We start from the raw sequence: 17,723 nt of genomic DNA, 5'->3' as shown, positions 1-17,723 counted from the left end.
CCAATTAAAATCCACCACCACATACCCTCTCAACGTGTTACTATATACGTTAATACGTTATACATACAATACACCAAAAAAACGACCCCATTCTCATTTCATCCGCCCAACACAAAACATTTTCCCAACAACAACAGCAGCCAGAAGCTTAAAAAACATTCTACTCATTCTCGAACCTCCGTTTCATCGTTACAACACATAAATCAAGCATAAGCTTCAGAAAACGTCTTTCACTTGACACGTTATGTCTAATCGATGGCGGATGCGCTGGATGTCTTGGCGACGTACTCCATTACGCACCTTAACGGTTATCTCATAACATGATACACTCGGCAATCCCCTTTCGCCTCTCTTTTGCAATATCACCCCTCCTCCACGAATCCCAATCATATAATAGCTGTACAATTTTCTATATTGTATATACATCTATATACACACACAAAGCATCATCAGTCTATGCCGTTGTGTACCCTCGCCCCCTCGTTCTATATTATATATATTATTATGTCGTTGTTCCATCAACAAAATATTCCATTTTATTCCAAGTAGTGAACATCACTCAGAGCCAATTTCCCCTTGTTCTGTTTGTTTTATTTTATTTATATCCATTTTCCTTACGATATATTCATATCATGAAAATTTATAAATTAAATTTATTTTTATTGTCTTTAGGTTTGAAAGAGGATTTGTTCGGGGATGATGGGGATGAGATGTTTTTGATGTTGCATATTGTAGATTGTATACGGTTACGTTTATAATGGATTATGGACCTGCTAGATTGTAAATTATACAACAGAAAAAGAACAACGTTTCGAAAAGGATTTTTCATTTTGGTATAGCTGCCAGTTAACGAGAATGTAGCTACTTAAATCGGTATATAAGCGGATAGATCATTCCTTTTGCAACGTTACGTTTCAATGTTATTTCTTTACTAAATCAAATATAGTGTCTACAAGTGAAGACATTGATTACCTCGCGTTCTCATATTATACAGGAAAAAAGGCATCAGCATATATTTGCTCACATATGGGAGCGAAAAATCAATGGGTGTTACAACCAGGAATCTTGCTTCGCGACTCACGTTTTACTGCGATTTGAATTCGTTCAAATACCATGGAAGGAATAACTGAATTTTATGACTGATCTGAGAGTAACTTTACACTCATCATATATTACGAGCATAGTTTTCGAGACTAATACTTCATTTGAAGTACTGTAAAACGAGTGATACAATAGCATAAAAAAACTCTTGTTGGGAAAAACCAGAGTTGAGAGAATAAAAAATTTCTCACCTGAACTGTCATCAGAAATCGCGTCAACAAAACGCCATATTCTGACAGCATTGTAGAGGAGAAAATAAGGGTATTCACGTAGCACGAATGAAAAAAACTTCAATACTCCATACCATACATCATTTTCATTATACGGTACTTGTTAACATAACCTTACTTTAGATTTCGTTAAGTTGTCATTAGCCTCAATCAATTCACGTGAACTGCGCTCAAATCGCTCGTTCAAATCATTCGACATGTCTGACAGCTGGGATTGTTTCTGACGTTTACAAGGTCATGAAAATGATATATTTTTGAAAACATAAGCAAAGTTATTGGTTCACCGAGGGGAAAAAAAAAGTTGGAAGTTGCATTTTAAGGCTCTAATGGAGAAAATACTATTTTCTCGCCCACGTTGTGCAATATTTGTTTGTCGAGTGAACAAAATATGAAATTTCATTTTATTGGGTGGCTTGTCAACACGCTTTCTTTCAGAAGTGAACTTAACGTTTTTATATGTGATTAACCGTTTTTTCCACGAAACAAAAATCTTAAATTGTTACACAATTTCAAAACAAAAACAAAAATGACAGTTCAGTTTGGGAAAGAAAATTTCTGTTTTCTCCCATGCCAAAACAAGATGGAAGAAAATGCGACCCTTCCGAACTGTCATCAGACTGTCAATAAAACTTCATTATCTCATGTCCTTTTGAGTGAAGAAAATAAGGCCAATCACATGTGACAAATCTTTGACTTCGTTTGTTTTAACATGATGTCTGCTATATAAGACCAGATAAGCGTAAGCTTATGATTTATTTTGGTCATTGCTTTCGATAGCAGATGACTCTTCGATTACCATTTAAATGTGTCTATCACTAGTTTTCTTGAGAACCATATATAGCTGAAACTGACACATTTTACACTTATTTACAAATATGCTTACTCATCGCAAGACGGCGATTTTCTGAACCTCTAATTCTTTGTCACACAAAAACTCTTCAGAAATATAAAATCCAAAGTTAAGGGAATGTAAACTCGACTCACGGAACGATTCCAACGAAGACCTGAAGATCAGACGGAAAGCCTATCAATTTGCTTGAATCTTTCACTTCCATTATTCAAGGAAATGATGTAAATGCGAACCTCCCAAAAGTTCAATGTGCTTTCTTCTACTACTATCTCACTTCCTTGCAAGCAAGAGATTACATATTTCATACAAGCGACATCTTTCTTTCAAACTCGAATTAACCTGTTCCCATTCCGTATATTATATATGCGATGAGTCACAGCTGCCAGCAAGCATTATTTCGATAATGAAATTTATAATTGGAAATCATTAAAATATTTCCTAAACGAAAAAAAAAATCAAAATCGAAATGATAACGCGATGCATTTTCGAAGAGTCAGATATATTCCTGTGCGATACAACATGAGAGTGTCGAGTGTTGATATACAATATGTACATATACCATGCGGCCGAAAGTAACTTTCTTTTATTTCGTTTGTCATCATTTTCAGAGGGTATATAATACATTGTGTAAATGGAATATTTCGTCTATTTCCAGACATAATTCAAAGTTAAGACAGGCCAACAGTAATAAATCTGTCAAAAAACAATTTTTTTTTTTGAATATTGCATTCAACCTATATAGGTTTGGGGTTCCAAAAACGTTCCATACACTTCTATCATATCGAGCTCTTTTGTGTTTCATTTTGCTTTTAAAAGGTATATTTTATCACTTATAGGGGTAATAAAAAATGGATTTTGTGAATGGTGTATTACGTATGGTAAGACGTAAAAAACATTTCGGAATGTATGGATAATTGACTGATGTTTTCAAGGCTGTGAATTTCGATGGCGTACGTGTAATTATAGTTTTACGATCATGTTGGTAGTAAAAATGAAATTTGAAAGTTCAAGGTGGAAGTATTCAGCTGATTTCGCTTTCGTATTTTCAAAATTTTTCTTTTTTTTGTTTAATCAAATTTCTTTAACGATTTCTGAGAATTCGTACTTTGCATTTATTCACAATGAAACTGTCTTTCTTAAACCATAATAGTGACTTTATCATCGCCTTATCTGTGAGTAATGGCTGGAAAGAAAATCACATTTTCATATCATTCCGACATAACTCGGGAATTCTGAATCACAACCCCAAACAGATTCAATTCAACAAATTCATCACATTTCAGATGAATTATCGATTATTCGTTATTCGTTCAGGACAAAACATCAGTGGCTTTGAAATTCAAGATTTTTTTTTCTTCTTCTTCTTCGTTTAAATGAACCAAGAAATGAACAGAAAAAAAATATTTTTGTGATTTATTTCAAATTAGATTATGGCATTTTGGTTTTCTACGGTATTTCTTTCGATTAGCTCTCTATTGTGAGCTGATAATTTATTGCATTTTTTTTTGTTCTCTCGTCGAATGGGAGTTGCTGGTTTGAAGAATGCCAAGATGTGTTGTGTAGGTATAAATATTACAGTTTCAGAAATTATAATATCAAAAATTTTGTTCTAGAAGAAATATTTCATTCTGTCTGAAAGTTAAAGAGGCGATATTACGTTGACCCGATAAATCGTTGACGAATACATTTCGATGTCCAGTTTTCAGCGATAAAATAAATAATCATTAAAACAAACTGCTCAACGCAAGATGTTCGTTATATGGGACTGGAACCACCTGGTTCAATTCTGTAAACTAGCTAGAAGTAAAAAATTATTTAAAACTTATCAACTATTGCTATTCGAAGACGATTTTATTTTTAAATTTTCGAGCTCTGCGAGTAGTTGATACATTAAGGGTTCTCTTGACTTTACAAATAATTAAATTGTCCCAAATAGGGCCTTAATGGAATTTTTTGTATGAAAGTTTTTCCACTAGATTTTAAAATCTGCAAAGATTACCCTTTTTTAGAAATTTTCGTGTTTAATAGTCATCGGTACGGTTCTTTGCTGAAAAGCATACATTTGAGCGTTTTTTAAATACTGGATTTTATACTTTTGATGATATCTTTCCATCAGAATCCTTTTTGAAAAATGTACGACCACAATTCCGACCACGAATGTGGCTCCTTTCAACAGAAAATAGATTTGGTTGTAGCAGTTTGACCAGCTCCGAGAAAACTGAGCAATTTATGGAAATTTCGCTAAACTTCCCACTTTTCTCAGAGCTGGTCAAACGACAACAAGCAAAACTAATTATTTTATTTAAAGCTAACACATTCGTGGTCAGAATTGCGATCGTACATTTTATAAAAAGGTTTCTGATGAAAAGGTATCATCAAAAATGAAACACTAGTCACACAAATGTAGGTTGCAATTTTTAGTACCGATGCCTCTTAATGTTTCTACACCATTCTTAGAAGGGTGGGTCGTATTTTCATTTCGTTTTTATTTTAACGACCTTACTTACAATTGAACAAGGAATCCGAAACAGCAAAACTAAAGAAAAATCGACGAATTTACTTTTATTTGCTCAAAAAAGTGTTATTTAGCGTGAATAGGTATATGTATAAAACTATGAATTTCTACAGGTTAGAACCTTTTAATTAGCATATTTGACTCATTTGATTTTTTCTCTCTAACAAAAAATTATCAATTTTGGGCTGTTGGGCTCCTGCGAGTATTTTAAAACTCGTTATCAAAATTTTCCGCACTGCATTAGCTATGAGATTACCCGTTCAGACCTCACACGACAGTTTATGCCGATTTTGCGATTTTATTTGCAAATAAAGTTGAAATTTTTGGTCGGAAAGTCTTAGTCGGGAACACTGACAGAGTGAAGCCGTAGATCATCAACGCTCTTATGGTATTTTATAGCTGGACTCCTCAGCTTTTAACTACAGTTAGCAGTAATGCCTTCTGTTCCCAAATGCCAGATACATCAGTCAGCAATGTGTCAAATCAGCCTAGAGGCAAGCAAAAAATCAATTTTGGATTTTTTTCTTCTGAATCCTTGTTCAAAGCATTTTTAAATCCCAACAAAAATCTCTTCGAGAAAAGTGTGACGCAGTCTTTGAAATACAATTTCTAAAATGAATGATATCGCTAGAGTTGACGCTTTCAGCTTCGTTACGAAAAAATTAAATTTTACACCCAATTTTAGTTCAAACAAGCTGGCTTAGTTTTTCTCATCATCTGCCAAATAATTTTTACCAAAAAAAAATTTGACTGGAAACAACCAAAATTTTACCAAAAAAATCTGCGTCGCAAAGTGGCAAATGTTCAGGAACAGATCAGCAAGAAAATTTATCTGTTTATCTGTTTCAATACAGCTAAGCTACACCCGAAAACGCGTTCCCGACCCTCGAAAACCACACTCAGAAACCACTTCGAGGTCAATAAAACAAAATTCTGGTTTTTCCTGGGGTAATGGCGTATCACATTTTCATTTTTATGCCCACCCTGAGGTTCCTGCAAAATTTCATGGAGATTGGCTGACTAGTTTCCGAGATCGACCGTCGATAGATAGATAGACAGATAGACAGATAGATAGACAGATAGATAGAAACATACAGAGTAAGTTGAAAGATTTTGATTGTTTGGAAAACGTTATTTTGGTGCATTTTCTATCAAAATGACCAACTTCAAAACGATGCATCTCCGGCAATTTTAAAGTTACATAGTCGAGTGATAGCTCGTTTTGCTCGTATTTGAAGCGCGAATAAGATAGAATAGGATACAGGTGATACAGGCCAAAGGAAAGAATCTTAAATTCTCGCCTATATATAGTTGCCGCGTCTCAAAAAAATTTCTTCGTTCTTTTTTTGGAAATTAGACTGCGTCAAGTCCTCCGCTATCGCTCCGGACATGATTTCAATCGCCCAGCCCAGTAGGTCAAAAAATTTACTGAATTCGCTCCTGAACTGCATACAAAGTTTTTCTCAATAGAGGTAACGGAAAATTAACTTTTCGTCACGGAGCTCCGGGAGTTGAGAAAAGACTAGCTTTTCACTGGGCTCTGTTTGCTAATCTGTTAATACACGGGCATTAAAGACCATATCGACGATAATTTTATTATTGGCTGATGCTATTCGCACGCGCGTGCGAATAGCCATTCCTTATTGTAATTGACTATTCGCACGCGCGTGCGAATAGCCATTCCACACTGTAGAAGACTATTCGAACGCGCGTGCGAATAGCCATTTCACATTGGATTTAACTATTCGCACGCGCGTGCGAATAGCTAAGCCTACGAGTACTGGCTATTCGCACGCGAAATCGAGCGCCCATGAAAAATACGAATATGATTTTCGCGCGAAAATCATATTCGTATTTTTCATGGGCGCTCGATTTTGCGTGCGAATAGCCAGTACTCGTAAAACTGATAGATCAACAAACGGCAATGTGAGAGTGTCTTCATTTATACACAGACACGTGTCGAAATAGTATTTCATGCAACAAGTTGCGAAAAGAGGTTTCGCAACGTGTTACATACAAGGTTGTTTTAAAATACAGAACTACATTCGCCATACATTTAACCCTAGGTACGGAAAATTACGTGATGGTTAGAGTTGTTGCTTCATGAGCAATTGGTTTTAGTGTCATGGGTTCAAAATTTGTTCAGAACAGAATTATTATTTACCATTAATGGCTCAAAAGGAGTGATAAAAAGTGAGTAGAGTGATTAAAATTAAAGTTGAGCATTAAAAAGATTCTTCAGTCAACACCCAAAACAATCTTGAATTTCGCAGCGCTCGTCCAGATAATCATATTGATCATGGCAAGCCAATGCACCATGAACTACATAGAAAAAATAGAAACTAATGAAAAAATTTCGGAAAAAATCATTTTTTATGTTCAACATTTCGATATTGTCAGCATTAAAATGTTCCAATAAAAATAATTGTAAATTCAAATGTTCCAAAACGTTTTTCGCTTTATTCTAGCAAAAAATGGTTTGTTCCAAAGTGGAACAATGAATGTGCCAATATGAAAAAGAATGTATACTATACATACCATCTTGCGTTAAATTTCGTAGGAGGCTAAGATCGAACGAAACGCTTTGTCGTTACATTAAGTCGTTAAAAGGAAAAATTAAATTGTGACCCTTTCGATATTTTTGCTTTTACTTATTTTGAATTAATTTAAAAAAAAATCCGTCATTTAATGTAACGTAAGTTTTGGATATTTCGATTTAATTCTGATCTCAAAATATTTGTATATGTTTTTTGAATGAATTTACGCTAAAGACATGTTAAATTGAAGTTTTCAGCCAATAAATAACGCTATAACGACAAAATGGAATCGTTTTGATTTGAGATAAAATGTGAATGCGTGCGAATAGTCAAACCCAATGTAAAATGGCTATTCGCACGCGCGTGCGAATAGTCAGGTTCAATGTGAAATGGCTATTCGCACGCGCGTGCGAATAGTCTACTACAGTGTGGAATGGCTATTCGCACGCGAGTGCGAATAGTCAAATCCCAAGTGTCATGGCTATTCGCACGCGCGTGCGAATAGCCACAGTGTTTATTATTTGTGAAGCCAAGAGAACTAGAGCTCGAAAACTGTCAAAAAAATCTTCTTGGACCAGCAAGAGCCGATAGTTGTAATATTGCTGTCTTGCTGGGCCATTTTTTGTTGAGGCGTGTGGGATGTTTATATATCCTACAAGTCGAAACCAAAAGACGTTGTTTGATTGCTGCCAGAAAATACGACATTACCGGTTCGCCAACAACCGGTTTTTCGCATTTTCTAGCCGCACGCAAACAAAGCAACGTATCGCCTTGCGAAAGAATTGTTCTTTCGACGTGTGCGAAATCCTCACCTTCAAAATATATACCGGTAAGACAATTATGTAGTATTTTTGCTTTAAGCCCTGAAGTCCAGCTGAACCACGGCAGAGTAAAAGTGGGTTACTGTGAACGTTTTTGAAAATCACTACAGTGTATTGCAACTGGTCCTGTTAACACAATCATTTCTGGATAGCTGATTCATCCAAACCAAATCTACATAAAAAATGTGAAGTTGTAAAGCAATTGCTGGCCATAAAGTGCGCAAAATGAATTTTTTCTCACCTCAATGCACTGCTCCTAGCATGAACACTACTTTGACAAATGTCCAATTTGGAGGCTTTTGTGATGAGAGCTACCGCTTAAGATTGATTGTATTGTGTGTTTGAACTCATACAACGAAAACAAGTCATCTATCTTTACGAAAGAAACGCAGTGCCTACTGTGACTTCATCAGCCTCCAAATAGTTCTTATGTTCATGCTAGGAGCAGTGCGTTGCTCACCTCCATCCCAACAAACTTTTTGTCAAAATGAACTTCCTTCGACTATAATTTTCATTGCAACTCATTCTCCGTACTGTCCCTTTTGAAATCAAGAATATGTACCGGACACTCAAATCAGTTACTTATTTGTTAGGAAAAAAAAATATTTAAAAATTCCTTTGAGGATTCCTCACACATTGAATTGGAGTGTCTAACGCACCACGAGGAACCAACTTCCTTATTATCTAAGTACATAAATGTCTTGTGATATTTTGTCAGAATTTGTTTTTTCTTCTTACAATAATTATCCGTTGTTCAGAGTTCACGAAACTCATACTACTACCAAGCATATTTACTGGTGCTTTTCCCCGAAAAACTCATTAGCCATCAACCATAAGTACGTATCAACGAAAGTTTGTCGTTTCTTCATTTGCTCTGTTCTAACATCTTACTTAATATTACTTTCCATCATTCCGTAAATCTCTTTCTCTGTGTTCTTATATATGTGGGCTCTGGAGCAAAGACGTCACAGGAGACATTGAATATATTGTACGTTTTTATACATCATAATCATGGCTGGTGTATATCCATTTAGGTTGGGAAAACTTGGTATCTCTATATTTTACGAGTCTAACAACAACATTACATAATACACAGAAGAAGAAAGCATCCTAAACTGCACACAAAATGATATATATATCGTAGTCGGTACGGTTCGTTTTTGACCAAAACTAAAATCCCCGTAGTTTGATGTATGGCCAAAGTTGTGTCTAATTGTTGGAATAAATTTCTGTTTGATAAATCACCCAAATTTACGTTTATTATTATGATTTATCTGTTATAGAAAGAAGAGCGCATAATGAAAATATATAAATTCATCTAAATGAGAGAATTTAGTTTTTCTTAGCATTGTTGGGGGGTTGAATGATTTGTAATTGGGAAGAGGACAAAAAAAACTCGTCCTAGGTGTGTCTCTTAGGTATCCTTTTTTTTGGAATGAATTTTAATCGATACGCTCTCACTGAACGTCTGAACAAACATTTGTTCGAAAAAATCACCACGTCATTGATTTGAGTCGCAATTTGCTAATTTATCGAAGCAGACAGTGGCAAGTTCGAAATGAATTGTTCCCAAAGCGGTGATTTACGCGGTTATAAGTCAAACCAGGAGATATGGATTTTCTCTCGGAGAATCTATCAGTAAAATGTGTTTAATGGAGGTTGAATATAATTGACGATTTATTACTAACATAACTTCGAACAAATTGACTTGATGGATGGGACATGCTTTGAACCTTTTTAAGATTATAGAAAAATGGTGGAAGATGCTGGTAATATAATCTAATGTATGTTGACTAGACTTTAATTGGGAGGTTAACACAAGATTAAACCACTCACTTTACTAATCCTCTAACTCATATAGCTTTTACACTTCTGGTCTACGTGCAACGCATAAAAAACTTAGTACAAAGAGATGCAAGATTTTGAGAGAGAAAATCTATTAAATTCTCTCACAAAATAGTGCATCTCTCTTGTGCGAAGTTGTTTATGCGTTGAGGGACATTTGTTTACTCTCTCAAAATCTTGTATCTCTTTTGCACTAACTTTTTTATGCCTTTTTGAGCAGAGCAGACTTCCTGAGATTACCATAAATATTTGATCCGGACTAAGTAGTCCAAGAGCTCTTAATTAAGTTCTTGACTGATCGATAATGTAAAATTGTCTCCCCATAACGGCCTCTTTACTAACCACTTTCCCAAATCCTTTTTTTTTCAGACAATCCTCGGACAATGTTAAACCAGGACCTCGACGACACGCATCTATGCATCAAGTGTAATTCGACCATCCACGGATTAGAAACTTACATTAGACATCGCAAAATCAATTGTACCGACAAAACGATACAAATAACTCGCGACATCGTACATGAAGATCACGCGTACTACGAATTTTCGGTGCCGCAACCAAAAGACGACAAACAATTTGGATTCTCTTATGACATTGGGCATCATTCGCCATCGTCCGGAAAAGAACCATCCAGTGAATACAAATCAAATTCGAATAAATCATTGTCCGAATCATATGACTACAGCTTAGGTCTTGGGGCGGATGTTTTCTTTTCGTCGCTTGAGCTGCAAAGTAGTTCGAAACAGAAATCAACTCCCAACAAGCATCCATCGACGAAAGTTCGAACGAGAAAAACGACTGCTGCAATAATAGCTAGCCATGAGCATGAAGACATTTGGATAAACGCGCCGAGCGACGGTTCCGATAAACTGCTGAAAGCCGTCAGTGCAATCAGTGGAACGAAGAAAGACTCAATGTTTAGTTTGATGCCATTTCCTCAAGATTCTGATGACGACGAAGAGGAAGAAGACGAGGATGATTATCATGATGCGCCACCGAGGACACACACCGGTGGCAAGTGGAAACCAGAACATGGCGCGCATCAAGAACGCCACAGATTGATTAACTCATCTCCTCAATGGGACGATCGGGATCATTGGAGTTTGAATGACGATCAGCATCACAATGTTGATTACGGCGAAGATTTGGATCTGCATCCCAGTTACACAAAGGGCAAATGGGTTCCTGGCACAAAAATTGTGAAACTCGACTACCATCCGGATCCCAAACCGGACCAATTATTCAACGATCAGTATTGGTGTACGACTTGCAACAGAAAGCTGGCCTCACGAATAGTTTATGAAAGGCATTTGAAATCGAACCTACATTTAAAGCGATCTGAACCAGAAAATGAACTTGAGGAAGCTTCCCGGCCTTCTCGGCTAATAATTGATAATGCCAAGCGGATTGTCAAGCCATCAATCTATCTCAACGAACAGATCTATGCCGTTCGGGAACAGGCAAAAAGATCTGCTGGACCATCGACAGCTTCAGCGACGCAAACATCTGGCTCGCTCGAAAAATTGGAATTGGAAGAAAAGAAGGGAGGCCGAAAACGGCAACGCTACTTCATCAAATGTGATTGTCAGTCCAGATTGCCAAAGTATCTGCTGGGAAAGCATCTTATATCCCACTACCATTACCGTCGCATGAAATCTTTCGACATAATTCTGCAAAACATTCATAAAATCGTTCAACAATCACCGTACCAATGTCTGGGCTGTCGTTTTTACGCAAATACCGAGGAAATGTTCCTCAAGCATTGGGATTCGAAGGAGCATGTAAATATGGCAGAATCCAGCCACGGTCGGTTCTGGTGCAGTTTCTGTAAATTCCATTGTGAAGACAACAATCAAATGCGTCGGCACCTGGTCAACGAAGATCATCAAGAGGTCATATCAGCAATAAATCGCTCCGTACCGATTATCATTCGAAAACGGGCAATCATACAATGTGACAAATGCCATGAGGACTTCTTCTACAACATTCAGTTACGGCAACATGCCCGTCAGTCATGTGGCATCGACACCTTAGACGGGTCAACAGCCTCGGATCAGTATCAATCGAAGCATAAGTGCGATCAATGCAACACTATGTTGCGGTCACGAAAGGCACTGCAGAAGCACCGAACCAATTCACATTCAACGAAAACTTACTTTTGCAGTCTCTGTGAATTGAATTTCACCACGGCAATAGCGGCAAGGAAGCATCGAATTTCGATTGAGCATAAAGTTAAGTCGGCTAAAAAGCGTAAAGTTAAAAACTTAACGCGTAAATGTACCAAGTGTGGAGTCAATGTCGAAGATGTTGTGAAGTTGAAGGAACATATCGTGGCAGAGCATCCCAATGATTATTTTAGGTGAGTGAAATTTAGCAAAATTCGCTAATATATTTCAGTAGCTTCCCTTTCACTCGAGTTCCTTCTTCTTCCTTCTAAATCCAACAGAAATAATGTCTGACATCGAAGGAAAGTAACTTCAAATCCTAATTTCAGCTGTTCAATATGTGGTATGAAGTTCATTTTATCACAAGAACTCAGCCGTCATAATCGTGACAAGAAATGCAGACCAGTTGAACAACAGATGGATTACAAGACTTACCAAATTTCTTACGAAACAATTGAAATTCTGCCCTCGTACACGATCATAACTCCATCAGAAACTCCAACAGCAGAAGGTTCAGAAATAATTGCTAACGTGAGCGCAGAGAGCTCACAAATTTTAGTCATTCCGTCAATATCCCATCAAAATGAATTTGCGATGCTAGAACCGTCCCACCAAGAAAGCGGGAACACCGACGAGATCGGTACAGTAAAATCATGGAATTGTGGATTGTGCGCTTTTAGGTAAGTCTACATTAGTGTAATGCTCTGTCGGACTTTAGTGAATTTGAGGCAATTTTAGAAGCGAATCGCAGGCCGAATTTTTGTTTCACGAAATTTTGCACAAATACGACCTGTCGAAAACGAACTTGCTGCCGTGCTCAATTTGTGGTAAAACCTTTCGGAAACCGTCACTGCGGTGTCATCTGCGGCAACACACAAACGAACGGAATTTTAGCTGCGACCTTTGTGTGGCGTCATTCGCTAGACGATCAAATCTTAATTATCATGTGAGCAAAGTGCATACAAAAAGGACGCCGCAAACGAGTGGATCGCATGATATGGAACGTTTATTTGAGTGCTCCATTTGCAGCAAGAAATTCAAAAAGAAGTGAGTAATTTCCATTTTTTTTACTACGTTCAATTACATGGAGAAAAAAACTGAAATTCGACATGTTTTCTAATGTGGGAGTTGTTGTGGTTTGCAATTGATTCCACAAGAATTTCGTTGAACAAATGAAAATCTAGATTTTTAATTAATGAATTTTTGTTAGGAACGTGCTTCGCAACAGGAATGAAATACAAAATAAAAAAATCTAGATTTTGATTTGTTAAACACATTTTGTGTGGAATCATTTACAAATCACTTTTCTCTCCTTGTACCGTTATGTTTTTCGTTGTAAACAATTTATATTTCTAATTCTGACAACATTAAAACACGAAACGTGTGAAACCAATATACTCTCCCTAGCAATCAAACTTTCAGCTCTATGTGTCAAATTCACACCCTATTTCTTTTGATTCAACAAACACTATTCTATATTTTGACTGACTAAGCTGTAGTTTACATGTAAATTCCAATGACTACTTGACACCTTAATAAATGTAGTTTGTTTGCTAGAGAGAGTATCGGTGAAACTTCAATACACTTTCCACACACTATATTATAGAGATTTTAACCTTCTTCCGAGCGTAAAATTCAACTAAAATAAGCTCATTAGATCAGCTTTTGTTATTTCGAAGAAAAAAAGAAAAATTATGTGGTGAAGTCACAGTTCACCGCTACTACCGTTTGTGGTTATATACGTGAAATACCATTTACATGCTTTTCCCTAGGGTCTAGGGAAATGAAGAAAGGTTTCAAAAGCATGTAAAATCTATTACATAACTCGGGATAAAAAGTTGAAAAGTCTCGTTTTCGTGTGTTTATTGACATCGGCTTCGCCTCGGATCAACAAAATTTACACGAGAACTCTACTTTTCAACTTTTTATCCCTTATATAACTATTAACGTTTCACCGATATTATTATTCGAATTTGTTACTTTGTTTGATTGAAGTTTTTAGACCCGTACGAAGTACTGGGGTCTTATGGGTTTACGCATACGTTTGTAACACGTCGAATTGGACTCCCTGAGTAAGGGGAAACCTATTGTGGTTGTCTAGAGATGCCAAATCAGTGAAAAAAAATGTCTGTCTGTCTGTCCATTCTCTAACTTGAGTAAAACACATCCGATTTCTAAAATTCTTTTTTTCCTCGTTTGGTAATGTCAAAAGACAGGCTAAGTTCGAAGATGGGTGATTTCGGATCGACCCCTCCGGAGCTGGGGCCCAATAAGTGCCTAAGTGTTTTTCGACGATATCTCCAGACATTTAAGCACTACACTTGTCAGTGATACGTCAAATAAAAGGTATTTACAATACCGATCGACAAAGAAAAAGTTTATGGAAATCGGATGACCGACTCGTGAGTTAGACCCCTTGGTGTGAAACAGGCACAGGGCGGCAAGCAGTTTTAGCTTGTAGGTCGGTCACATTTGAACATATTTCGTCTGTTTTAGCTTTATTAGATAGGTATTGACCGTACCAATCAGGGAAAAAAAAGTTTATGAAATTATGTTCTCCTGAGCGTGAGCTAGGTCTCTTGGAGTGAGCTCTTATCTGGCTACTCGGCCGTACAGTGAACGTGGAGTATTTTGACAATATCGCGAGTAAATTTTGACCGAATTTCATGAATTTTTTTTTGTTTGAAAGGTATTAACGAATGTAAAGCGTCGGTAAAATTTCCGGTCTCCTAACAAAATGGCTGCTGGTGGCCATATTGGATTTTAGTAAAAGTGATATATCTTGGGTAAAATGGTACTAAGAAAGTTTTTGTTAACAGAGAGGTAATTGGTTATGTGTGTGGGGTTTCAGGGATTCCATATACGGACATCTATATATACCTATATACAGCTATATTGAGCTATATACAGGCATATAGAGCTATATAATAGCATATATTTATCTGTGAAATGTTTATTTACAGTGAAATATAGGTAAATACAGCGGTATATAGCTGTTTAAATAGGAATTTATGAAATTTGTTTTCGTACGGGGCTGTCTATATTGCATCCGGCAATTTAGTTGTATATGATAACAAGGCAAAGAGTGGATAATGTAAGTGATTTTAAAGGGAGAATAGTTTTTCAGCAGAGAAGAAAATGAAGTAAGAGAAATGAAGAGTTTCACATTAAAGGCTTTTGATACGAATAGGTGTTTCGTACGGGTCGGCGTTAGCTATGTTTTTTATAGATTTATACGAAATCTTTTATTTCATTAGTTTTAACACACATTTTACTATAAAAAATCGCAAAAACTAGTGCTTATCAATTATTGTTGTCGCTGCTGTCGATAATAGATGACGCAGATGTATGCAAAACAGTTTTTGTGTGGTTGTTCCATCTGAATCTTAGAAATGAACTACTGGGAGCCATTTTTGGAAAAACGTTTTTGTCCTACATTCATTATTTCGAATTTTCCCAAAAACATTTTTTGGGAAAATTTAAGAAAAGTGAAGAAAATTTCCCTAGCTTTTCCGGAAATATTGCCTTGTTGTGGATTTTCTTGTTACTTGTGCCTAGACTGGACTAAGCTTCGTGTCGGATTGACAATTTTCTAATCTATTGCGCACAATTCCATCCAATGGACTATTTTTTGGGAACACTTTTTTCCATATTCTCCTCACTTCTATTAGATTTTCCATTTTTGTGAAAATTTGGAAAAAAATGGGAAAATTTATGAAAATTCAAGAAAATGTTTGGAAATGTTTTTCCAAAAATAGTCCATAAAATTTTCAACCCGATACTGTACGTACATAAATTCTTTATTGAAGCTTTTTTAAGCTTCTCAGTTTGGATTGGATAGTTTGGACAAATCTTTCAAATTTATGTTTAACTACAAGTGCTACACAGAAATTATTTTGTCAAAAAATCTGGTTCACAGACAGATTTCCCCGCGTAATAAGGCAATAATAATGTAATTTTGTTGCTTTAATTTCTCACATTCGGGAAGATGAAAATATGAAAATTATTTTCCGATTGATTTTCAAACCGATTTCATTAAAAAAGTTAATGGAAACTTTTCTTCAAGAAAATGTTGCTCGAGACTTTTATAAATGCCGAGTCTCTGCATTGAAAATGAAACAAATATGCGCATGTAAATGAATATTTTCTCTACCCAGCATTCTTACATTTTAACGTTGTGTACAGTATGGATACTCATATCCAACCAACTTATTTCAGTGGAGAATACAAAAAAATGTTTACCATAACGCAAATCCCGACTACGATGAAGAAGATGCAAACTCAGAGTCAACAACTTTTTGTTGTTGTTACGAGAGGAAAAAAAAAAGTTTTGTCCATTCGTCCCACAGTGCAATTATCATATATTCGCTCAATATGACATTTTCATTTCATGCAAATGTCATTTCGGTGGTTATAGTTAGAGGAGTTTTTGAGATATCAAACTCATGAAATAAACCATGAAAAATGGTTTTGTAAATAAAAATAAATTTTTAGAGGATTTCGGTCGTTTCTGTGCTTTTTTTCTGTTATATTTCGTTTTTATTTATTATTCGAGTTTTATTCGTTATGGAAGTTTCTGTCGATGTTGGGTACACACACAGAGAGTGAGTACGAGATAGAATGGTAATGATTATATTTGCGGAAAAAGAGGGAGGTTTGCTGGAATACATGCATGTATTATTGATACATTTAATTTTATTTATTGAAATGTTTGTTTAAATTTCATATCGTTATGTGAGGGGGTGGTGGCAGAGCCGATAAATTGTTATAATTGTGGATCTAAATATGAGAGATGTAATTGTCGTTTTTTTTTGGTTGCATAATTTAATTGCATCGTTGTCTGGGACTTAGAAGCGAACACTTTATTGGATTCACTTGGGATTTCGATGGATTTAAATGTTTACGAATTGGAACGGGCGACGATAAAATTTAAAATTCTAAGCGCAAATTCAGTTTCGATTATAAGTTCAGATTGCGAAAAACACTGTGAAACATTGACAGTGTTCCAGTAAGTTTTCGGATTTGATTTTGATAAAAAGAAGCGAGGTACCCGTACCTTACACTACCTTCTAACCCAGAAATATTGTTTTGCACATTACAACAACAAAAAATATCGGCTTTCATCTTCGCTTCTACATTCAACTACACAATATCCAAAGGATATTAATTTATTTAAGACTCAAGCTGTTGATGATCGAAGAGATCCAACCGTAGCTGAAAAGTTGAGTGTGTCAATTTTTGATTGGTATCTTGTCCAAATCGGTATCGTCATCTCCAGGTTGTTCGAATCGCCATATAGTGTTCCTCTTGGAAGTTAACTCAGACCTCTGATATTTACGGTATTCATCAATGACGTAGTGAAAGTAGTGGAATTCGCATACAAATTACTGTTTGCTGATGACATTAAGCTGGCGTTTATACGCGACACTCGCCGAAAGCATGCAAAGAGACATCAACAACGTCATGAGGTGGAATGCCATCAATTGCCTTCATTTCAACAACGACAATTGTTACATAGTCATGTTACATACAGGAATGATTCTACGTTCATTGAATCAATCACGTCATCGAGAGTGTCGAAGAAATCAACGATCTGGGCATTTTGGTAAACGGAAATTTCCATCCGGGACATCACATTGAACAAATGACCATGAAGGCC

General features: G+C 36.2%; 1 protein-coding gene across 1 annotated transcript in view; it reads left to right on the top strand.

Moving 5' to 3' along the window:
• LOC119085236 (zinc finger protein 99) overlaps positions 1-17,723 on the top strand; it is a 52,085-nt gene that overhangs the window by 10,666 nt on the left and 23,696 nt on the right. The window contains exons 2-4 of the mRNA XM_037195549.1: positions 10,269-12,258; positions 12,394-12,744; positions 12,803-13,111. Coding sequence (XP_037051444.1) covers positions 10,283-12,258; positions 12,394-12,744; positions 12,803-13,111 — 2,636 coding nt within the window. The 5' untranslated portion in view covers positions 10,269-10,282. The remainder of the gene's footprint in view (positions 1-10,268; positions 12,259-12,393; positions 12,745-12,802; positions 13,112-17,723) is intronic.

This window comes from Bradysia coprophila, unplaced genomic scaffold, assembly GCF_014529535.1.
Source record: "Bradysia coprophila strain Holo2 unplaced genomic scaffold, BU_Bcop_v1 contig_94, whole genome shotgun sequence".
Classification (NCBI taxonomy): domain Eukaryota; kingdom Metazoa; phylum Arthropoda; class Insecta; order Diptera; family Sciaridae; genus Bradysia; species Bradysia coprophila.
Note: the sequence above shows the minus strand (reverse complement) of the source record. Positions and strands in the feature narration are given on the sequence as shown.